We start from the raw sequence: 26637 nt of genomic DNA on the forward strand, positions 1-26637 counted from the left end.
GGCGACGGCACGTGATCTCGGCCCTGAATGAATGCATTTGCATAATCCGCAGTGAATTACTCTGGCTATCAACTTTTAAAATCAGCATTTTTTAAAACGCATGTTCATATCTGGAAAAAAACATGGTCAGTCTGTTCTGCCACGAAGTACATTTGGTCTTTTCAACAACAGTATTATTTGGAAAGTTAATCACTGCACACTAATGCTTTTAGAAATCTTCCTTATAATGACATGCTTAGGCTGCATTTGCTGGCGCTCGTGGCTATTTTCTGTGTGTTCTGGTTTGTGTACAGGAACTAACTTAATCCTTTTAGCAATCCCAATACAAACCAATTTGGACCTGTCAGTTACCGCCGCTCATTGCCAATATCAATTTGCTATATTCAAAAATCCAGGGGTGCTATTCTACATGATCTTTGATATCTGAATGATGTTCTTAAATTGTAAATAATGTACATAATAATGAAGTGTCTATTTACACCAAGTGCTAGGCGGTTGTCTGATGGCTAATGTTGATGGAGCATTCATCGAGAGAGTCACCTCTCTGTATTTGTTCTGGAGAGCAGAACAGCGGCGTAGGGGTCAGCGTCGCCGTACTTGGCTCCAGGAGCTGCGCCTGGATGACGGCCGTTTTCAGCGGTACTTCCGCCTGTCCCGCGCGCCGTTTTGTTGACCTGTTGTCCCGCATTGGAGCGAATATTGAGCGGGCAGGTCTGCCGTCGTTTATCACAAGCAGGCTCTTGATTGGTTAACGCGGCGCGAACAGATGCCAAAGTTCAGATTTTTCAAGTCAGGCGTCAGACGCGAATTCGCTTCAAACGTGTGAATGCACAAAATAAAATCACTCGCACGCAAGGCGCTCAATTCGCGTCTGGGTCAACTTTTATTTATTTATATAGCGCTTTTAACAATGCAGATTGTTGAGGCGAAATCGCCCCATCACACCACGCTAAATGCGTCTATTGTGCTGCAGGACCTCCAGACTCGAGTCAACGCATCTTTACATTGACTTAACATGGAAATCACTCGCTCCAGAAACTCTATTCACATTCACTGCGTTCACACCAAACGCGTCTAGAGCGCCTAGTTGGACGCTTGAACATTTTAAATCCATTTGCACATCCACAGCGAATTGGACGCGCGTATAAATCGAGCGTTTGAAGCGAAATAGACACGCGTTCAAGGCGCTCCAGGAGAAATATGTCATAAAACACCACTCTGCCTCTTTTCATTTTTATTAAAAATATATATTAAACATTAATAGCCACACAAATGTGGTCCAGGCAACTCCTACATTATCCTCACTGCATGTATATTTAAATATCCTTAAAAAATGAAACTTCTCTTTGCCCTCAGTCCCAGCGGCAGGCGGCAGAAGGACTAGCCGAGGAAAGGCTGCTCTCGCCGGGGTTAATGAGCGCTGAGTGCCCGGTGATCGCCTGGAGCTCACAACTCCACAAACACAAGATATTTTTTTTTAAATAGGCGCTCTCTTTATAAATAAACCACAGATTTGAGCTTTAAACAACTACATTCTCTCCTGAAAAAGTCTTAAAACTAAATTTTGTGACACAATAGTAGTATTTTTAAATTATGTGGGGTGTCTCATCACGTCACTTTACCACATGACAGCAGCGAGCAGGCTCCTGATTGGTTAACGCGGCGCGAATTGACGCCAAAGTTCACATTTTTCAACTCGGGCATCAGACACGAATCCGCGTCAAACGCTTGAATGCACAAAAAGCACCATTCATGCGTATCGCGCAAGACGCTCAATTTGCGCGAACTGGACGCGCAAATGAGGCGGAATCGTGTCCTCGTGCTGCAGGACCTCCTGACGCGCATCAACACGCCTTTCCATTGACTTAACATGGAAATCACTCGCTCCTGACGCTCTATTCGCGTTTGGTGTGAACGCCGCATTAGAGTGTCTGATGTTTACTTATAATTGAAATAAAACTAGTCTCAGTTACGCTCAAGTGCTCAAAAAGGACTTAAAGGGTAACTAAACCCCTGCTCAGAGCTTAACTCCACCCACTGGCAAATTTTGAAAAATGCTGGAAAAGTGGGCAGAGCCCGGCGGACACAGAGGGGATGAACCGAGGGCGGGGCTGAGCGGAGGGCGTGCACCTGAGACCCGCAGGGACGGGTTGATTGACAGCTGTCTGACTCACGAGTCGCAAAGATGGAGAATGACTGGAGTGACGCCAGCTTTGCAACAGAGCGGTCATTTCTCCTCCCTTCACCTGAAGTGGAGGAGGGTGGATTGTCTGTAACAGACACAAACCCGGAGCCTTATCAATGCGAGCCGCTGCTCAAACTGCGTTAACTCCTGATGCCGACGATGCTAGTGAAGCAGCCACAGCGCAAGAGAACTGAACTAATCTATGATCAGACAAATCCTTACACTGAATGCCACTAAAAATAGATCAGATATCTAATATACATACGATTTTCATTCAAATGAACTGAATCAATAAGCAGCGCAGGACCAATAAGTTCAGACCTAATAGCCTATTATAAACAGATGTACTCAAATAAGTTAGACTATAGAATATACGCCAGCACGTTACAGTATTGTTGTCCATTACCGCGGCAACCACTTGCGTGTCAGGATTTGAAAGTGCGTCTCGTGTATGAAACTTATCTGTACACATGACAGGTGTCAATAAAATCGCAAGAAAAGCCTGACGTGTACTGACAACTGCATTATTTAACCGTATTTTCTTCATTACAATGTTAAAGCAAGTGTCAAGTGAGTTTCATTCATAATGTTTCTACTTCATGTAATATGACAGTTCATACTGGAGTGAAGCCGTTCTCATCATGTGATTGGGGGAAACATTTCTGAGGGCGTGGTGAGCTCGTGCCGGGGCGCGGATAGTGAGCCGTTGGAGGTACCATCCTACGTCACGATGTACCACAACGTCCAATAGGAAAATTCAACTGCAGTAGCCACCGTTCAACCTTAAGAGGGCAGCACTTTGGCGGTTTTACACCATATTTTATAGAATTAAAACACTTTATACTCAAATGTCAAAAATTTACTCAAATCAATGAACAGCATTAATAAAGCCCAAGTATTACAGATCATTAACTAAAAAAAGTTGGTTTAGGGTTTAGTTACCATTTAAGTAAACCAATATCCTTCAAAAAGATCTCTTCAATACGTATAATGGATAAAATAATGTTAAGTAAAATGAAATGGTCAAAGCCTACTTGCACTGGACATCACCGTCTTATCTCATATATCAAACACCTGCGATTCACAACTCCCTGCTAATGCACTCACATTCATGTAAAGTAGCCTTGTTGACAAAGTGTGGTTGAGTAAGGGCAAAACACACAAGATGTAGTACCTTCAATGCCCTGTATATGGCGATATCACTTCTTTTGTAGAAGAAATAAACTGCTGCAGGAGAAGTTAGGTGCCATGCAAAATGTAACGAGTAACAAATTATTACTGTAATGTAAAAAGTATTACTTATCACAAATGCATTGGAGTAAAGATTACATATATTCAAAAATGTCAAGTAGAGAGTAAAAGTTGCTAATATCTTTGATGCTCAGTAAAAGTACAGTAACTAATAATTACATTTACTCAAATACAAATATCCTTTCCACCGATTTGAAGGCAAAGTACGGTAACAGAGTTGACAAGATTTATGGACACATTTTTTTCCAAGATAAAAGTTATTTTTTAAACAATTTAATGTTGTAGAATTAGGAAAATTACTGTACTGAAAAATATTTCCAAAAGAAAAGTTACACTCTTTCGGACAACAAGAAATCATGATTTTCATCAATATAGGACACTTTTTACAGAAAATATGATATTGTTATGGCCTGTAACATCTTGTAATCCATGACAAGGAGTAACAAATTATTAAAATAATTAAAAATTGTAACCATCTGGTGAACAGATGTTTCTTAGCTGTTACAATATGTGTATTTGAACACCGCTGGAATGCTATATCGACCAATCATCATGCGGGACAGATGCTCTCCGTTTGATATTCAACTCAGGTTGCATTGCAGATTTTTTGCGAAAAATTTTTTTGCACGTTGCGCAGTTGTTTTCAAACTGCTTTAGGACGACCTAGACATCTAATCCAAAATGACAAATTCTCTTTGGGTTTATACGCAACACTTCATTTGTGGAAAATTGAATACGCACTCTGAATGTATTTTATGTGACAGCATGTCAACACCTATGAAGCTCTGGAGTGTGAGCTAACACAAAAATGATTGTTTTCCTGCCAGGATTTTCCATTCTTCAAGCCATAATGGAGGCAGCAGTGGCAAACAACTGGCAAGTTACAGCGCGGTCGGTGGGCAGCATAACGGACCCCCAAGAGTTCCGGCGCATCATTGAGGAAATGGACAGGAGACAGGAGAAGCGCTTCCTCATCGACTGTGAAGTGGACAGAATCAATGTCATCTTGGAGCAGGTAAAGTCTGCATCCCCCCCCTACCTGTGTCATGCTCGGCCGTTCCCTTTTCTGCCTGTCTGGCTGGTTTGACGTCTCTTCCCTAGCCATAAATATCCAAAGACTCGCCCATTTAGCGAGAATCATTCCTGAAGTCCATCACTCTAGCCGAGTCTTTTGCACATGGATGACCTGACAGATGTGTAGACGGGTTCTCAGAGCACACAATTAAAGGGAATGGCTGAGCAGAGATTTAAGCACAACTGTCCTCTCTTCTCCGGCTCTAATAGATCGGCGCGGCTCTTTGATGTCTGTCTGTGAAGGGTAATCAGCCCCTGAATTGGAACGTCCTCGTTAGCGCTAATTTAAACTTATTAGCTCCAGTAGGACAATACCTCATCATTGAATTTTTTTGTTTCGCTTGCTTTTATGAATCTTTTCTGCAACTAAATTGAATCCATAATATATTTTTAGCATTCATTTACCATGGGCAGCATGATTCCGTTTTCTTTACTCTGGCAAATTGCACAAATGATGTTGTCATTGCTCAAGTTTTATTTTTATTTTTTTGTGTGAAAAAGACCAAAATGGCTACTATAAATCAATAGAGTGCTACAGTAACTACCCACTTTTTCAGCAGCCTAGCCCATTCATTTTCTCCATAGGGATTTCTGAGAATCTTTCAACAGAGCTCTAAGCCTCAAACCAAACCAGTTGGCTTTGAGATGAATTACAACATTACAACATTACAACACTGCCCAGCCATGACGCTGTTTGGATTTAAACAGGCAAATGCTTGAGTCTATGATTGGATCATTATTGCAGTGATTATTATTTTTCTAGCATGTTATATGTTTGGCCAGTTCTTCTATCCCTAATCGATGGAGTGTGTAGCTTTTCAATTCTTCAACAACCATGTAGGAAGACAGAACATGGCCATAGTCCAGAATGACAATGTCAGGATTCACGCATGGTTTGGGGAGAGCATGAAGAATAATTTTCACCTCTGAATCCAAACCTAAAATTCATTGTAAGGGCCACGCCCACACCGGGGGGAAAACAATCCAACGCTCTCCATTGACTTTGCATTGTTTGAGGCTGCCTCATTGTCATTTCGGACTTATAACAAAAAACAGAACAATGTCTAAAAGCTGATATGTGACAAGGTGTACAGCAAACAAGCTAAAAAACACAGAAATAAGTTTTTATAAGCTGTCGACCCCAAAAAAATGAGCGTTTAAGAAGATAAAAGTGGATACAGGCAATACGAAGTGAAGCTTCAGCAGGAAGAATGGGTCAATTTTAGGATCCTGACACTCAGTATGCCTCAGTATGTCTATGTGTGCAGTAAATATTTTGTCACTGTTAAGTCAAATATCCAAATGTCCGTTTTATATATTATATTTACAGTGGCTGATTACATTCCCCTCTAGTCGCCGTAGTTCTCAGTGTAATATGACCCGCGCGCTCTGTCTCAATGGCCTGAATCCACTTTTTTGTCCTTAAACGCTCGTTTTTTGGGTCAACAGCTTATAAAAACGTCTGGGTTTTTTGCTTCTGGGTTTTGTTTAGCTTGTTTGCAGTACACTTTGTCACATATCAGCTTTTATACATTGTTCAGTTTTTTGTTATAAGTTTTTTTGTTATTTTGTTATCCATCCATCCATCCATCCAACCAACCAACCACCAACTCAACCCATGGATCCATCCATCCACCCACTCATCCAACCACCAACCCAGTCACCCATCCATCCAACCATGCACCCACCCATCCATCCATCCATCCATCCATCCATCCATCCAACCACCAACCTAGTCACCCATCCAACAATCCAACCACCCCCCCCCCACCCAGGTTTAAAAAATTCCCCCACGATTATTGGTTTTAAATGAGGAATTCCTGGTATATGTGGAGAGACTGAAAGGGATGAAAATTCCCAAAGCAATGTATTTGTACTCTTTATTGGAACATTTTGGTTTTATAATTTAAAAAAGGAAGAAGGGGAGGGGAGTACTCCCCTACTGCCCCTGCCCTACTTTGTTCTCTCTCTTCTCCTTACTTTTTGTTCTTTGTCTTTAACTTGCTAACTTTTGGGTTTGGTTGGGATTGAATGTATTCTCAGTCTTACATGTAAATCTTACTGATTGCTTTTCGGTTAATGTTCAACAAAAGAAGAAAAATAAATACATTTTAAAAAATCTATCTATCAACATGTTAAATTGTGCTAGGAAGATGTTAAATGATGCTAGCAACATGCTCAATCATGTAAACAACTAGCAACGTGTTAAAACTAGGGCTTGTAGTAGGGCTATTTGTCAAGCGATTACAATTTTTAATCTAATTAATTACACAATGTGGCGATTAATTAATCGAATTACCTTTAATGTTTCTTTTTATTCATATGAAAATATTAAATCATTTTTAATGAAATTATACTCTAAATAAGAAACTAAAACTGCCAGTAGGTAGCAGTAAATGTCTAATGGAGTAAGTTATTGAGTGATTCAATCATTCGATTCGTTCAAACGGCTGATTCATTCAGGAGTAAAGTAGCCTAAATGGTTCGCTTTATGGTCCATTGAATCATTGATTCGTTCAAAACGCAGATTCAGAAATGAAACTCCACTGTGTATTGGAGTCAGAGAAGAACAGTTCTGCTTTATCTTTATATTTTCTTTGGCAAAACGGACCAAAACAGACTATATATTGTGTCAAAAGTCCTATTTGCATGGGATTAGTTTTATCTGGGGACCTCGTGTGATTTAGAAATTACGAGATTATTACATTCGATTTCATTTATCACGAGAGTGAGGAGCTGACAATATGACGGCGGAAGATTTGGTTTCAAAGCTAAATGTGAAAGCACCCATTTAAGCAAGCTTGTCGTATACTGTTCTGTTTTTGTGTTTTTCATTAAGAATAAAATTAACCACACCTTTCAAGGAATTCGCTCCCAAATTGGCTCTAATTCTAAGTATAATGTGCATATAGTATAGTATAGAATAAAACTTTGCAAAAATGATATACGAACCTCCAAATCCAGGCCAAATCACAGAGATGCCGATTCGCACGGGACTAATATTATCACAGGACCTCTGTGTTCGGCGAAATATGGTAGGTCATTTGAGGGGGAATTTTTACTTTACAAATGACAGACATGGCCGATTCGCACGGGATTAAGATCACAGACAACCTCAGCAATTATTACAAATTACTTGAGGTCACCAGGTTATCATAATCCCGTGCGAATAGGGCATAAAACAACAAAATATTAACTTTTTTACATTTATTTTATTAAACTGTTGTATAAGATCAGTATCGCATTTGCACTCATGCTATTCTGGACAGAAAAACTAAACTTGTGATGATAATGTTGATGATTTACCTCGAGAGTGAGTCTGCAGTGTATTCGCGTATAGCTCTGACGCGGACCACAACAAATGTGCTCTGTGTAAAGACGCCCTGAGACTAAAATGGGCATTTTTGCCCCATATCTTGAATTTTATGGCCATTCTAACTTCATTCTATAGACAGTGAGTTGTGCCCTGCATCATATTCTTCATAAATCAACTGTATGACATGTAAGATGACCTTAAATCATCGACAGCCCTAGTTAAAACATGCTAGAAATGTGTTAAATCATGCTAGTGTAACCCCTCCTGTTCGAACTGCCCGCTCCAAGTGGGACTCGAACTCGGGTCCGCCAGCATGATAGTCGGGCGCACTAACAAGGAGGCTAAAGGCTGCAACCCCTAGCGTCAGTCGCTAGAGCGTCTCTTGAGATCAGAGGAGTGAGGTTTACTCACACAGTGACTACTAGCCGGCCTCCGTTACACTAGCAATGTGCTAAATCATGTTAGTAATGTGTTACATTTACATTTAGTCATTTAGCAGACGCTTTTGTCCAAAGCGACTTACAAATGAGAAAAATAGAAGCAACTAGAACAGTCAAGGGCAACAGTATGCAAGTGTTAAATCATGCTAGCAATATGCTAATCATGCTAGCTATGTTAGCATCTGTTTTCTGATAGACTGTATTGCTTTCAAAACCGTCAAAACTTCTTCAAATTTTCTGGTTAGGCTTTCTCAAGTCAGCTTCAAAGTTTGTCTCAACAAACTTTTTTATCTAGTTATAATTCAAATGCATTTTGTGTTATTTACCACAATACTATATTCATAGTTGAGAGGGGCACATTTGATTCATTGGATTCAAAGCCCCCTCCCCCTGCTTGTGCCTGAAAAATACCTCATCCCTGCAGCGCTCTATGATCTGTATTTATTCAAGATTTGTCCTCCAAAACTTAATCTATCTCTTTACAAAGAGCCAATGAAATGCTGTGCTGTACCTTGTCTTTGCCTCCAGCTCTACCACTCCTAAATATTGCAGCCGATTTAAGGCTGAAAACGAGTAGGCAGGAGAGGAATTAGGGAAATTACGGTGGGAATCCCGTGTTATTGCCCCCCGGAGCACACATGTTTTTAATCCCTTTACCGACCTCAGCATGTATTGGCTAAACTGGATCTAATTGAACTAATCTCCCCGGCCCTGCTGACACTGATAGCCAAGATAAGTTTCTGGACCGCGGTCCTTCAGAGACCTGCAGAGAGAGCTGATCCCAGACAGGAGAACCGCGCTATTGAGTTCTGCTCGCCGTAATCCATCTGAATTTTGTGATCTCGAGCTGTTCGGCGCAGGCTGGGAATGGGAGCCGGCCTCCAGAGGGTTTCAACAGCTGAGTTAAGCTTCGTGAAGAGCAATGGTGACAGCTTTTACTGCCCTGCTATACTGAGTATGTCAACCCATCGCAATAATTTATAAGCAGTGCCCTTGCAGTGGGAGCACGGAGGGGCTTGTGCCTTTTCAAGAGGAAAACTAGCTTGTGATCTGGGGTTTACACTCAGGATGTGTCATTTTACCGTGTGAGAGCATGACGGCCTGTCATGAGGCAGTGTGACATCTAATGTGTCATTCTACTGTATGTGTGAATATGGTAAATAGTGCTAAAAAATGGCAATATCTGCTTTGTAAAGGATTTGATGCAATTCCCAGGAGGATTTGTGTCTCTCTGTTATGACTCTATCTGAATGCGCACATTCTTCGATTAGTCTCAGAGGGTCTTTGGCGGGGCATTGGCTCTACCTGGGCTTTCTGTGCTGACGTTTGCACAAAGTCATCAATCTGTCCATCTTAATCTGGGGGTTATGGGTGAGTGGGATGAATCAATGCGACTGGGACTAACTTTAACATACAATATGCAGCACTTACCAGAGAGCCAGGATGTGACGGGAGTGTGGGAGGAAAATATTAAAATGCATTGAGAGCCAATGCTTCACTGAAGCCTCCATGCCACCATGGAGCATAAAAAATAGGTCTCTTCTCTGGATGGAGATGCACCTTTGAATTCATTCAGTTTTTGAATTTTGTGACGATATGCCTAGCTGAAATAGTTTTTACAGTAGAAGGCCAAACAGGAGACAAGTATACAAATAAATCCATCAAGTAAATCGGAATATGTTACGCCCATAACCAAATAATATAGCATACACTGTAGGAACCTCTGGCTGTGGTTGCCAGAACTACCAAAAATATATAGCAACATTTTAGGTTTTACAGATTTAAGTTACATTTACAGTAAATAACTGAATTTCAGTAACTGAAATAATGTTAAATTAGCAACCTATTGAAATACTAATATTTGTTACCTTTGATATATACTGACAACCACCAATCACAGTGGAGATGAGAGTCACATGATGAATCAAAGCTTTTAGGAGGACAATACTAATATATAGAAGGAGCACAGTGTCATTCACCCAAACACTGAACACCATCATGGTGTAAACATGGTGTAAATATATCATAAAACCATAATGTACATAACTGATTAGAATAAACTAATGACAACACAGTTATTTAAACGAAAATACATCAAATGTGAAGTGTCACGCAGGGAATTCTGGGAATGTCAATTTACTGTACTTTACTGTAAAGTTACATTAAATGTAAGATTATATCTATTAAAGTTATTCGCCTATATTGAACGGAAACTTTCTGTTAACCGGTTAACTGTTTTTAACCGTAGCATTTTACAGTCTTTTACCGTTAAAATCACACTTTTTTTTTTACAGTAAGTCACAGACACTTGATGCTATTTCAAGACACCATTATGCCTTCATTTACTTCATCAATGAAAAATAGATCAATGAAAACTCAAACAGCCAGAAAACAATGTTCACACAAACTGTTGACAAAAACATAACAAATAAAGAGAAAACGGTAAACTGGATGGGCAGCTAGGGAAACAGAGAACGCCTGCCTACACCTGCTCTCAAAAGCAGTTCTTACCTGGCTCTCGATAAAGTAAACAGGTGAATCTTCCGGGCTTCTGCTTCCCTCGCTACACTAAATAAATAACCTAAATGCAAACTAATAAATAAATCCACTACCAGTTACTGAATAATAAATAAAGAACACTAAATATAAGAGTAGTTAACAGTCAACAAAAGCACAAAGAAAAACTATTATGTAAAAAACGAATCATGAGAACAATGGTAAATGAGAGAGAGAGCAGCATTGTCACGGCAAGCGCCTCCATACTTGAAAAACCGTGGAAAACTACTTTTAAACTGGAAATGACGGAATATTTATGTACATATTTACAGCGGGTCTATTTGCACGGGATTAGTATTACCTAAAGTATTTTTCCGGGCCTTTTTACAGAAGGTAAAAGTCCTTCTGAGATGGTACATTCTGGTAATAATTAATTTACCCCACCTCTCCATGTTAAACTAATCCTGTCCGAATACAGCTTAAGACACAAGGAAAAGAAGGAATGGAAACGAGGATGCACAAATAAGAAATGAGAAGCACCCTAAGTGCTCACAAAAACAGAACAAGAGCACATGGCACACAACACAGTCCTAAGTCATTTGCTCAAAACAGGAACAAGGAACACCCGCCATGAGCAGAAGAACACAAGAGCACACAGACAGTAGAGCTTATGCCCTCAGCGAACTCGACTCCGCACGCTCACACAACGAGACCAGAACACGGGATCCGAATCCCACGCTCCGCACACAAAACAACTCAAGCGGACGGAAGAGCACATGGCCCGAGCAAACTCGAAACGGCACTCTCACACAGAGACAAGACAGTAGAAGTGTTATGGTGTGTGCACACCAAAAGTGAATTTAATTATTTGCGCGAGTAGATTACATACAATGTAAGTCAATGCAAAGACGCGAATAGACGCAAATTCGCACCAGGCGACGCAAATTGGGTGCATACAATGATCGAAGATATAATACACATAAAAAAAAACCTCAATAGCCTCAAATCGCATCTTCCACGCAAGTTGAAAATTTTCAACTCAAGTGGAAAATTTGCTTGATGCGATGTCACGCAAGCCAATCAGCGAAGAGCTTATTGACACATTATCAAACTAGGCACCCATCTTCCTTAAGTAGTTAAGTAGTGGCTGTCATCCAGGCACAGTTTCTGGAGAAGACGATGAAATTCAGTTGTGTGCACCGATGGTGCTGTGAACCCAGACACGTCAGTGTTTGGCTTTCCGGCGTATCTGCAGCAATAGTAGTTATCTCCAACATGGTTCATGACGGAAAAAATGTTTGTTGATGTGCGTGAAGACACTCCTCGTCACGCAATGTTTTTGTTTGCGCGAGTACACGTAAAACAAGAAATCCCGCGAGTAACGCGGTACGGCGTTGGGGCTCAGTGGTTCATGTAGGTTGTCTACATGGAAGGTTGGTGGTTCAATCCCCGGTTCCTGACCAGGTGTCGAGATGTCCATGAGCAAGACACCTAACCCCAGCTGCTCCCGACGAGCTGGATGGCGCCTTGCAAGGCTGACACCACCGTCGGTGTATGAATGGGTGAATGTGAGGCAATATGTAAAGCGCTTTGGATGGCCATGGGTCTGTTGAAAGAGCTATATAGGGATGGCTCGATACCACAATTTGGGCTTCGTTACGGTACCACAATCTAATACCGAAGTACCGATATTAAATCGATTCCATACAGGGTCTGAATTTTAGCGCGGGTATTGCGCATAATTTTACTCACTCTCGCAACTTTGCTGTTTTATAAAGCGGGAAATTACCGCAAATATTTATTATTAAATTAATCAACAAAGATTAATCACATCAAATCAGGCATTTGTTAACTATTTTGTCAGAAGTAATTTCAGCAAAACTGCGCGTCTCCCTTCTCTAGCTCTCAAAATTAGCAAATGCTTCTGGCTTTAAAAGACATCATACCCACACTAAAGCAATCTGCGCGCTCAGATTCAACATTTTCCCTGTCGTTTCGGGACCTGTCGGAAATTTCTTGCCCAAGTCTTTTTAAACCTTGCCAATTTGAACATGCAAGCGATTTTATAGAATTTTATAATACATGGTATGGGAGCTCTTCGAGAGAGTTTTCTTTGTGCTCATACCAACAACAAACACACAAGCCTAAAGAGCTTGCGCATTCCAAATTAAGTTGTTTTTCCTTAGTCAAATACACACAAAATGATGTCAAAAATGTCCATCTTTAGTGAGTAAGTTAGTCACATAAACACAGTCGGTTATGTCTTTCGCGAATGTAAATAGTGCAATTGTATGCATGCAAATATTCTGAAATCTAAACATCACTGGTTGAAACGAACGCTGGAGATTTCATGATATTTAAACAATACGATCTTATGTGCGTTGACGAGTGTTATAAGAAAATAAATGTCTAACTTAATTAGATCGTTTGAATTATGCACTCACCTGTTAGTTAATTCGTTTTGGGCGTGTTGAGTGAGAATCAACTGTTCATTTTGATCCTCTATGGCGCCACATTTGCCGGTTTACCGTCAGTTTGGGTAGCACACTGCTATCTAGCGGTGAACTTCGGAACAGCAGCATATACCGAAATGAGCAAAATCATGATATTGTACCGTTTTAAATAAAATATTTACCGGGATTAACCCAGTACCAGTATACCGCGCATCCCTAGCGCTATATAACTGCAGTCCATTTACCATTTACCATTTACCAACGCGATGCGAATGTTAACAAACCAAGAATAAACCAAACGGAAGTGACAGAACCCTTACAGTACGGTTATCAGCAATAATCTGGTCAAAGAGTCGATCAATCGGTCCAGTAGATATATTAATCTGTCACTTATTCCTAAAGAACTCATAGGTCTCCTCACTTTCAGTTTGCTTTACTGTGAAGGCATAATCATTTATTCAATTTTGAATGAAAAGCTTTATCTGGTAGGAAACAAAATCATCTATCAGAATCCAACCCAGCTACTTTTAATTCATAAATTCTGGTAGCATAACTCAGGTTAAGTCTGACTTGTAATAGATCACACATTTAAAATTGAAATAAAAAATAATTATCATCATCCGTGACTCATTCAAAACACATTTTGTCTTGAATGTTGAATGAAGGGCACGGCTAATAACAGACTTGAAGGGATAGTTCATCCAAAATTGTTCTTATTTTCTCGCCCTTGTGTCATGACAGAGGTCGTTTTTGGGTGAACCACCCCATTAGACCTGCAACAGAAGCAGGCCGTAAAAGCAAGGAAAATAAAACAAAGCTCAAGTCATCTGAGGTAAATCCTAAAGACTGAGGCCTTAAAATCTCTTAAAAGCTCACAGGCTCTGGAGAGCGTTTAACGTGTCACTTTAACAATCTAATGGGATTAGGGGGTTAGAGTTGTACTGCAGGAGGCAAACACAGTGAGACGGAACGAAACGGGATTCAGGAACAGGCAATAGTCAAACAGAGTAAAGAGGGTAATCCGAAATCTTAATTAAAAATACACTAACAGTAATCCACACACTCTTCTATGTTTGATAGTCGAATGTGCAGCTGCTGAGTTAAGAATCAGCCATGTTTCTCTATTCAGTCTTCAACCACAGGGATCTGAATATTGAAGGAAACAAATAGAACATCATATACATTGGACAAGACAAACAGCTGTGCACAATAGACATTAAAGGGTACATAACACACACAGTTTCAGCCAATCTCATGTTAATCTTGAGTACCTATGGAGTAGCATTACATCCTTCATATCTCCCAAGAGTTTTTAGTTTAATCAGATTTATAAAAGACAGATACACTGTAGCAATTCTTTCTGAAAACAGCCGAGCTCGTGGCGGCGTGCAGTGGGCGGAGCTAAAGAGTCACACACACATACACGCGCACACACACACACACACACACACACACACACACGCACACACACACACACACACACATACACATCCATCATGGCATTATCCCTGGATTACTTTCACTATACGTTGGTGTTGTTCACATTATATGCACTTACGCGCCGATTGCCAACAAAACACACACATTTGATGCAGTTTCACTCCCCGCCTGCGGTTTCCACTCGTGACCGGGAACAAACACACACACTTGCAGAACTCTGGAAATAGAAACTGCATCCACTGTTTCCTTAACACTGGGTTATTTTTGCGAAGCTTCGGACGGGATTAGTTTTACATGGGGAGGTGGGGTAAAGTAATTTTACCTCAGGTCGTCTCTAATATTAATCGCACGGGATAAGACATCTCAGTAAAACTAGCAGAAGTGGGAGGGGTAATTCGCTGTACGCACCACAGTAACCTCCTTGTCGTCACGTGCGTATGACGTTGCTTTCTGTTATCACGTGAGCAAACACACAACATGGCGCCAACAATAAAAACGCGAAACTGGAGCAGGGAGGAAACGCTGTGTTTAATCTCGGTTTGGGGAGAACGTCGGTTTCAGAGGCAGTTTGAGACCATGGTGCATAATCACACTGTTTGGGAACAGATTTATCGAGAAGTTGTAAGTAAATGTCCCAAAGTTGAGGAAGAATTTGGAGAGTGGGGAAAACTGAAGGATAGAATCGATACTGGAGGTTTGCCACAGAGTTGTCCCACCACCTACAACACATCCGAGTGCTTCTCCAAGCACCTCCATGCTTGCAAAAAGCGCCAAAAACTACTTTTAAACAGGAAATGCCGGAATTTTACTGTACATTTTTACAGCGGGTCTATTCGAATGGGATTAATATTACCCGAGGTCATTTTTCCAGACCTTTTTCCAGAAGGTAAAAGTCTCCGTAATCTTTACTGACATTGTCCGTAATGATTACCGAGATGGCACATTCGGACGGGATTAAAATCTCTGGTAATAATTAATTTATCCCCACCTCCCCATGTAAAACTAATCCTGTCCGAATAGGGCTAAGGTTATCTTTCCTCACAACCAGAAACACACTTCTTTAGTGACATTGTTGATTTTGTGGTCTAAACACAAAATGGCAGAGCTCCCGTAACTCGAATGAAGCTCGTTGATGGACGCGCTCTCGCTCTTACTCTGGTTGATGTGTGTGTGTGTGCGTGCGTGCTCATCCGGGAGAAGTGCCCATATAAGGAATTCCGGCCTTTATGATGTCATACAGGGCCATACTCGAAAAAAACTCTCCGAAACTTGTTCGAATCCTGGAGGAGTGTATATGGCACAGAAATACTCGTCATACGTCCAGCTCGTTATTTATTTATTTTTTTGGCCATGTTTAGCATGAGAATCAACTCTTTAACAGTGTAAATAAATCAGAATGCATGAGATAGCATTAGACCGCCCCTTTAAGAGAGGAATGACTCTGTGCCGCCGCAGGTGCAGCAAAAGTAAAGAAAAACCACACATGAAACCGATTTAACACCTCTATTGTTTTCCTACACAGTAATGCTATTAGATGGAAAGCAATGGAGACTTTCCTACCAAGAAAAGAACTAATCTCATATAAGAAATAATCTCATGAGTTTCAGAAGAGAGCTCAACAAGGCCTCAAACTGTGATATCGAAGTCTGCAATCAAAAGTCAGCGATGTTAATATGAGCTCTCAAATTTCTCATCATATAGTTCCAGGATATTTTTAGATGTATTTACACCGACTGTTTGATGCAGCTCGGAGATGCCATGAATGCATTTACACTGCAGTTACAATTCTATAAATAATGTTTCAAATATATTGAATATAGAAAAAATTGAATTATACTTTAAATATGAAACTTACCCCCAGTTTCACAGACCAGGCTTAATCTAGTCCCAGACAAAGATGCATGTTTGAGCTGTTTTACTGAAATCATACCTTACAATAGTGCCATTGTTTTGTCTCAAGATGCACATCAGTAATGTTTTTTTTTTTTCTAAGGCACATTTATAAAAGATACTTACATGTCCTAATTGAACTAAGGCCTAATCCTGTCTTAATCTAAGCCCTGTCTGTGAAACCGGTGTAGTGACAAACTGGGTCCCCCCTGAAATCAGGTCTCCTTTATAGGACCCCAAACTATCCCATTGGTTGAAATTAATTTTAATAGGTACTCTCTTTAGCGCCTGATTACAATTCTTACAATGTTATGATAAATGCTGTTTCAACTCAGTTATTATGACACATTTATGTCTGTATTAGTTATCTTATATTGTAACCTCTTTTTCCTATTTGTAGTGGAGATGAGTGGTACCCGGTGGGGTCTTCTGCTGTTGTAGCCCATCCGCCTCAAGGTTGTGCGTGTTGTGGCTTCACAAATGCTTTGCTGCATACCTCGGTTGTAACGAGTGGTTATTTCAGTCAGTTGCTCTTCTATCAGCTTGAATCAGTCGGCCCATTCTCCTCTGACCTCTAGCATCAACAAGGCATTTTCGCCCACAGGACTGCCGCATACTGGATGTTTTTCCCTTTTCACACCATTCTTTGTAAACCCTAGAAATGGTTGTGCGTGAAAATCCCAGAAACTGAGCAGATTGTGAAATACTCAGACAGGCCCGTCTGGCACCAACAACCATGCCACGCTCATAATTGCTTAAATCACCTTTCTTTCCCATTCTGACATTCAGTTTGGAGTTCAGGAGATTGTCTTGACCAGGACCACACCCCTAAATGCATTGAAGCAACTGCCATGTGATTGGTTGATTAGATAATTGCATTAATGAGAAATTGAACAGGTGTTCCTAATAATCCTTTAGGTGAGTGTATATTGGGTTATGATTTTGCCATTATGACATGTTGGAGTGTGATTCTCAATTTAATCAGGCAGCATCATTTTATGTATTTATATTTTATTTATGCTATTTAGACACGTTTGAACATGTAACCCAACCCCATCCCACCCCTAAACCTACCTGTTTGTGTATTATATAATATAAAACACAGGATATAACCCACCCACCCATCCATCCATCCATCCATCCATCCACCATCCACCCACCATCCACCCATCAATCCATCCACCCATCCATCCATCCACCCACCCATCCACCCATCCATCCATCCATCCATCCATCCATCCATCCATCCACCCATCCCTCCCTCCCTCCCTCCATCCATCCATCCACCCATCCATCCATCCATCCATCCATCCATCCACCCATGCATCCATCCATCCATCCATCCATCCATCCATCCATCCACCCATTCGATAAATATTCATAAAATCATGTCGGCTTTTACAAATGCAAATAATTAAATGCGTCATGATCTGATGCATTGGGTAAACAAATGAAATCAATGGAGCACCAGTGCGTCAATATAGTGACGCCTAGGGGAACCTTTAGCGTCTTTAATGTGACCTGGAAGGTACTTGACCATGCTTCAGATTTTGATGCCTTGGGAGTGAGAATGGGTTGGCTCCTTATCTTCATCCAGACGGCGAGAAGAACGTGATGGGAGCAGGCAAACCCGGGATTGCAATGTTCATCGCGGGGCTGATTAATATCCAATACGTCCATAAAAATGTATTTCGAATTTGATGTGAGTAGATTAAAACAGCCGGTAACATGCACAATGTGTGCCTATCTGAGTGTGGGATCACTTATTAGTGAATAATCAGAATAAACTAGAGTGAGGAGTTCTGCTCGTGTCATGTAAACATCTTACTGAGATTAAGACCTTACTCGCATTATTAGAAATAATCGTAGTCAATCTTAAAAAGAGGGCATATTAGCATCCGAATTAAGGCTGTGGCGTTAGGCGGACATAGTACTCCCAAACGAGAATGTCCGACCTGAAACCGGGCCGATGGTCCGCCTAGTGACCCAGGTGATGTTGCTGAATTCAGCAGAAGTGGACACCATCAGCTGGGTCACCTCTCAGGTCAAAGGGAGGTGGGGAAATGATCACAGAGCCCCAGAGCAGGATTGATTTTTTTAGCTCGGGATCTCACTCTACAACCTTTAACAGGGAAACATCGATACGGAGAGATTCTTAAAATGAAACTTGAAGATAAAAAAGTTTTGAGGTTGATCGGTTTAATGGTTTTAGATGGGTCACAGCTCTTCCAGAGGTATTTTAAAGCATTAGTGCCATTAGTGTCGGTCCGCTTGATCTTCTGAAGATGGCCACACTGTAAACCCTTACACACACACACTACATAACTGGTTTGAGTAGATGTCGCAGTTGGTTTTGTGTCGTGTGTTTCATGTCACTGAAGGTGAGCTTTAAGAACCCATGTGCAGTTTCTTTATTACCATAAATGCAAACTAAATACAAAATAATCATGAAACAAACTTGATCCAAAACTAGACATAAGCAATGGTAACCTGAGGGCTATTTATACACAAGGACTAATCACTAAACAAGGAACAACTGTGAGAAATAGAACAATGAGCCAATGACAAACAGAGCAGAGAATCACATGACTAATGGGACTAGGGAAGCACATGACAAACAGGAATCATTACTGTGAATAAACTTCAAAATAAAAGACAACCATCCATCCACCATCGACCCATCCACCCATCCATCCATCCAACCATCCACCCATCCATCCACCCATCCATCCATTCATCCAACCATCGACCCATCCATCCACCCATCCATCCATCCATCCAACCATCCAACCACCCATCCACCCATCCACCCATCCATCCACCATCGACCCATCCATCCACCCACCCATCCATTCATCCAACCATCCACCCATCCATCCACCCAACCATCGACCCATCCATCCACCCGTACATCCATCAACCCGTACATCCATCCACCCACCCATCCATTCATCCAACCATCGACCCATCCATCCAGCCATCCATCCATCCAACCATTGACCCATCCATCCACCCGTACATCCATCCATCCACCCATCCATCCATCCATCCATCCACCCGTCCATCCACCATCGACCCATCCATCCATCCATCCAACCATTGACCCATCCATCCACCCGTACATCCACCATCGACCCATCCATCCATCCATCCACCATCGACCCATCCATCCATCCACCCATCCATCCATCCAACCATCGACCCATCCATCCACCTGTACATCCATCCATCCACCATCCATCTATCCACCCATCCATCAGTCCATCCATCCATCCATCCATCCATCCATCCACCCATCCATCCATTCATCCTCCATTCACCCATCCATTCATCCATCCACCCATTCACTCATCCACCCACCCATTAATCATCCATGAATAAAATAAAATAAATAATAAAAAATATCTCCTATTAAGTGAGAATCTCTCCCTAAATTACAGAATGTTCAACATTCTAATCAACACTGATGATGTCATTGCAATATTTGTATACAAGATTACGGTTGGTCTTCTTTTTAAACTGATTTACATTTTGAGTTATCGTGAATTACATTTTTTTTTCTTTTTTACACATATTTAGCTATTCCTTTTGTATATTGATATCATATTACTTTCTCTCCATTTCTCTATCTATTCCATCCATCCAATAATGGTCCAGATCACTAGTCGTTCTTGAAGAGTGACTATAGGTAACACTCGAGTGTTTAATAATGCATTTTATGACCATGTTTAGAGTTTAAAAGGACAATCACTCACGTCTCGGCAAATAATGGCCAATTCTTTATAATTTGTCATAGTTATTAGTGGCTAATCTCATGCAATAATTATTGATTACCTAATAAGGAACTATCTCAGTCGTAAATGTGCTATTACTAACTGATTAGTTAACCGTGTTTCCATAGTAGTTAATGCATGGAAAGGCCCGGTTAATGATGGAGGGTCAGTTTCGGAGGGTGTTACACTTAGGAATATGTTCTGCATTGTATCATCCCGATGCCACAATAGTGATTTGAGCGGAAAGCAATATTAAAAGTGTTGCAATGTCTGAGAGGAATGATAGCTGGATTTAAATGGGTTAGTGTATTTGGTTTGTCTTTTGGAAAAGAGCCAGACCTGCACAGCTCACAGAGGTTTAAATTCAAAGCAGCGGAGAGGACAGGAGAGGTACAGATGCTCCTGCCAGTTAATTAGAATGTATCCCCTCGGGATCACTCCGGCTTCTGGCCTGCCCACATAAAAGCTAGCCGGAGGGAGGAAAAATGAAGATAACTGAGTGTTCTAGAGAGCTTTTGGAAAGCGTTTGGGGCCATTTGTCCTCCCCCAGCCTCAGCCCGCAATGAGTTTTGAAGAACGCTTATTGATTGGTCATGCCATGAGGTAAGTGTTGGAGGAGGAATTGATGATGCTGCAGCTTTTTTGTTACCCGAGCTGCCCCCCTGCTGTGAGTTAGATACCATCACGTCCTGCTGTTCATTATTTGTTTTAGTTACAGTGCTTATGAACCCTGCATTCAACAACCTCATGCTTTTTTATTCTTCTCCATAACGTTCTGTAATTAATTTAGCAAACCGCATAACATACAGACCGCATCCAATCTTTGTTTTGTAGCCTTAGGTGTGTCATTTTTTTTTCATAAACTTTATACTTTTATATATAAAAAATATCATTAAATATTATGAGGAATGGTTTGAGATAAAATAGCTTGTACTGTGAAGGCATACAGTTACTTTCAAAACTCAAAACTTCTTTCCCAGTACACAAAAATGAGCTGTAAAAATGACTTTTTCAATCAATTGTGACATTAAACACATCATTTTTTTATTTTACGCCAAAAGAGGGTTTGCACTGGCGCAAGCTGTGAGTAAATCTAACTAGAGCCAACTCGTGCTACTTATTTCACATGCGAACATGATGTTTCGCTTGATTTTTTTAGGCACAGCAGTAAAAAATAAATAATTAATAGTAATGAATAAATTAATGACATTAAATCAAATTAAATATAAATTAATTAATAATAAAATTAAATTAATAATACAATTAAATACAAATATTTTAATAAAAAATTGTAAAATAAAAATAAAATCAAACTGAACAAATATATATAAGTTCTATAAAAATAAAATTAAATGAATAATATAAAATTAAATGAATAATAAAATAATATAAAATAAAATGAATAATAAAATACAATTAATAATAAATCAAATTAAAAATAATAAAATACAATAAAAGAATAAAATAAAAATAAACTGAAAAAAAATGTATAACTTCTATAAAAATAAAATAAAATTTAATTAAATAAAAAAATTAAATGACAAACTCTAATAAATAAATAATAAAATAAAATTAATAATAAAATAAATAATACAATTAAATCAAATAAAAAAAATAATAATAAAATATATATGAAGTATATATACCTATAAATATATGAATATATATATATATATATATATATATATATATATATATATATATATATATATATATATATATATATATATATACATATATATATATATATATATATATATATATATATATATACATATATATATATATATATATATATATATATATATATATATATATATATATATATATATATATATATATATATATATATATATATTCATATATTTATAGGTATATATACTTCATATATATATATATATGTATGTATGTATATATAACTTCGATAAAAATATAAATACAATTAAATGAATAATAAGATAAAATAAAATGAATAATAAAATAAAATAAATAACAAATAAAATAACATTTATAATAAAATAAAATAAATAATAAATAAAATACCATAAAAAATACAATAAAATTAAATTAAAAAATAATAAAATACAATAAAAATAACAAATTAAAAATTAAATTAAAAAATAATAAAATACAATAAAAATAACAAATTAAAAATTAAATAAAACTGAAAAAAAAAATATAACTTCTATAAAAATGTAATTAAATTAAATGTAAAAATTTAATTACAAACTCTATATAAATCTCTCCCTAAATAACAGAATGTACAGAACGTTTAACATTCTAATCAACACTGATGATGTCATTGCAATATTTGTAAACACGATTGTGGTTGCTCTTCTTTTTAAACTGTTCATTAGCCATTGTCTTTGGTCTTTTTAGCCATTCATTTTGCATATTAATATCATATTACTTTCTCTCCATCTATTGCTTTATTTGGATTATTGTACCTCAAATTTTTCACACGTCTTTTTTGCAAGCACTGATATTTCCTCTAGGAAACTCAAATCTAGTTATTATTTTTTTTTCTGATTCATTTTTGTTTTCTTCCACGGTACTATCCAATATCATTTTCTTCATCAACCCCCAAGAAATGAAACCCTAAGCGCTCACTGCAGGGAAGAGCAATTATATAATCCCTGCTATGCCATTTAACATCATTTCCCTAAAACAGTCAAACTGTTATTGCGCATGAGTCCTAATTCCAGCTCTGCGTGTTTTAGCTAAAGGTCAGGCCTGAGCTGTAATGACCCGGCAGTCTGGTGTCTGGTTTTATTGAACCTCTGGACTGAATGCTTTGCGATTGCTTTCATTTGTGCCCATGCGCTGGGCTCTCTCTGTCAGACCCGTGTGAGTAATGGGTTCTGCCTGTGGGCGAGCGCCGGGTCACTCCGCTCTGCCTTTGCCCATCACCACAGGGGGTGAAAACTTCCCTCAAGGACACCGAATCTCTTTCTGGCTGGCCAAACACAAAGGTGACAGTGCTAGAGGTGGGATCGATGTGTCAGTCGGGGGAGGAATATTACAGGAATCTCCGGGTATTTACTTCACATTAACTCGGAGCACAACTGTAATCCAGCCCCATAATGCCTCTCAGAAATCAGCCCACCTTCAGCCGTCTACGTTACACGCTGGGATTTCAGTAATCTTACTACTGTGAAATATTATCATTGTTGAATAGTATCATTTAAAGTGCTCATATGTTATGCTCATTTACAAGTTCATAATGCTATTTTTATGAACATTATTTTTCTCATTGCCGCAGCAGATCTTTTCACTCTCTGCCTGAAACATATCACAGACTGTAAACTATACATTAGTTACTTAAGGTAACACTTTATTTTAGGGTTCAATTCTCGCGATTAACTAGTTGCTTAGCATGCATATTGGCTGTTTATTAGTACTTATAAAGCACATATTAATGCCTTACTCTTAGGGGTGTAAAGATACACTATCGCGATACTGAACTCGCGATACTGAACTCACGATACAATATTTATCCCAATATTTTAAGCCAAAATAAAAAAGAGGGGTTTTTATCTTTACTTTTTTATTATTATTAAAATAATATTATTATTAGTGTATTATCAGGATCCACAAATATTCCTCCATTGCATTATTATACATTATATTCAACATTATATATAGTCGATTAATGTAATAATGTCATTCTGTAAACTTTCATTTTTCCTTTACTCACGCTTTCAATGCAGGCATCATTCTCTCCCGCCTCTCCACTATTAATGCACTATACATATATGAATGAACCATCTAAAAGGCTTTGAATAATCATACTATTAAAACTAAATTGTGATTTGATGAATTAAATGATGTTTGCGCTTTCACTAAGGAGTGCCGCTTTAAATGATGTTTGCGCTCTCATTTTGAAGCGCGTGCACTTCAGATGATCAATGCAATCAATCTCAGCTCTAATCGCAAGAAAACGTATCAAAATGACTATTCTCAAACTGTAAATGTTTAGCTCATCCAAGAATTTTAATTCTGCGTTTACTCACTCTCATGTTGTTTTCGCGCGTCACACAATCATATGAACGTCCGTGTTTACTACAGTATGCGCGTCATTGTGAATCTGTTCATCATAAACCATCGTTCGTGTCTCTTCAGAAGACTTGGATTTGGATTAGACACTCGATTAGTTGTTTTACGACGCCTTTATGACATTTATTGGATCTTTTAAGTTTGAGAGGAATGACTTTAAATGGAGGGACAGAAATCCCTCAGGTTTCATAAAGAATATCTTCATTTGTGTTTGGAAGTTAAACGAAAAACGACATGATGGTGAGTACATGATGACAGAGTTTACATTTGTGTTTTGGTGAATTATACCTTATGACTACAGCAAGTTGAAAACTCTATATCGCAAATCATATCGTTTCCATCAACGATACATATCGTCACATTTTTTATATCGCGGTACATCGTTTAACGATATACCGTTACACCCCTACTTACTCTGCATGATCATATTCTACATCCCTAAACTTAACAACTACCTTACGAACTATCGATAAGCAGTAATTAGGAGTTTATTGAGGCAAAAGTCAGTTAATAGTGAGAATTGGACCCTAAACTAAAGTGGGACAGAATTTTATAGTATAATTTTGTCATCCAGCTCTGATGCTCCTCTCCTTTTGGCTGTGAGGAAATCTGTGACAATTGAGCGCATGAAGTGTCCAACATTCACGTTTAGCTTTTTTCGTTAATTAAACTTTAAAAGTAATGCATTAAAATATTGTGTTACTTTCTAAAAAGTAACTAATTGCATTACTTAGTTACTCTGTATGGAAAGTAATGCATTACGTTATTTTTGCGTTGTTTTTTAATAACAAAAAAAGTTGTATTTTTGGCAAATGTAAAGGCCTTTTTCACAGCAAAAGGGCAAATGCAAAAGGAAATGCAAATTCACATCTGTACTATAGAGGCCGTAGCTCAAACAAACCTGGGTGGCAGAACAATAGGACACAGGAAAAGAAAGTTCAACACTTCAATAAAAACAAAATTAAACAAATGTGATGTTTTGTCTAATAAGTCATTTTTGCTTATTTGTATGGTTGAACTGGATCATCAAAGGTCTGTAGCAAAGACATTGGTTAATAAAGTGAGATTAAATAAATTATATTTGTGTAATTTAACATACATTTTTTAATATTCAGAGTTTGCATTTCACAGTTTTTATTCATTTTGAGTAATACTGAATCTGCAAATGAGCAAATCTTTTGCAAGTGAGATGACTAAATGCCTGCTCACATTTAGCCTGTAACTACAATAACATCATGTTCACACAATGAAAAATAACAGATATTTATTAATGCGATAGTAGTAAGCGTTAGTTTACTAGTTACTTGAAAAAGTAATCTGATTACGTTACTTGTAATGCATTACCCCAACACTGCTCAAGAGAGTATGTGATTTCGGAAACCTTTTTGAAACTCCCACTCTGATTGGTCAGCTGGCCAAGTCGTGATTGGCCACGAATGGTCAGCCGCTTAAAGCATGTGTTGGAGATGTAACGCCCCATACCATAATCTTGTTTCAGCTCCCGAGGCTTCATGAGCAGGTGTAAACAGTATGACATCTATCGCAACTATGGTGTCGCTATTGGAAGTCCAAACTAATTTTTGCCCTTGCAGCGGAAAAAAATAGCTCCTCCTCAACATTGCAAAATCACTGACCCAACTGTTCTTTGAGGGCGGGTCAAAGCAGCCCGTAGGCGGGCATTATGCAAATGTATAACATGTTAACATTGCAAAGTCACGGAAATAATTACAAGGCAGGTGTTTTATGTTGGAGAGATTCATTCCCTTTGCAGACAAGCTATTATATTACACAAGAATAATAATAGGTGCCTTTTAATATCACATGGTATCATAGATAACTGTTGGAATACCCCTGGTTATTTCAAATTAAAGGACTGGTTCATGACTCTGTCACATGCTCTGTTAGCTGTAGTTCTCTGCATCAGGTCTTGGCCTGGACTCTTTGAATGGATTCGTGTCATTAGGCCCTGGCTGTTTCCACATCAAGGTTGTAGAGTCGTCCCGCTGGCTCGCAGGCTGTGAAGTTCACCGTGATCTCTGTTCTTCCGCCAGCTCTCGCTCAGGTGTGAGGAGCCCACGGCAGTCTTCGTTTGTGGGACAGGACTGATGACCTTACTGGCTCCAGAAGCCTTCAGTGGAGCCAAGAGTCAAGGGCATTACGGCAAACAGGCATCAGAAAAGCTGCGGCCGCATCATTATATCACAGTCTTTGAGGTTTTGGGGAATCGTTTTGCCCAAAAATGAGAATTATGTCATTATCAACA

The 26637-nt window shown here is 39.1% G+C and overlaps 1 protein-coding gene across 2 annotated transcripts in view; it reads left to right on the plus strand.

The window, feature by feature from the left end:
- Nucleotides 1-26637, plus strand: part of gria3b (glutamate receptor, ionotropic, AMPA 3b) — a 213026-nt gene that overhangs the window by 92163 nt on the left and 94226 nt on the right. For both annotated transcript variants that reach the window (XM_079838982.1, XM_079838983.1), the window contains exon 4: nucleotides 4264-4451. In XM_079838982.1, the coding sequence (XP_079695108.1) occupies nucleotides 4264-4451 (188 nt within the window). The remainder of the gene's footprint in view (nucleotides 1-4263; nucleotides 4452-26637) is intronic.

This window comes from Gobio gobio (genome assembly GCF_949357685.1).
Source record: "Gobio gobio genome assembly, chromosome: 16".
In the NCBI taxonomy this organism is placed as follows: Eukaryota; Metazoa; Chordata; class Actinopteri; order Cypriniformes; family Gobionidae; genus Gobio; species Gobio gobio.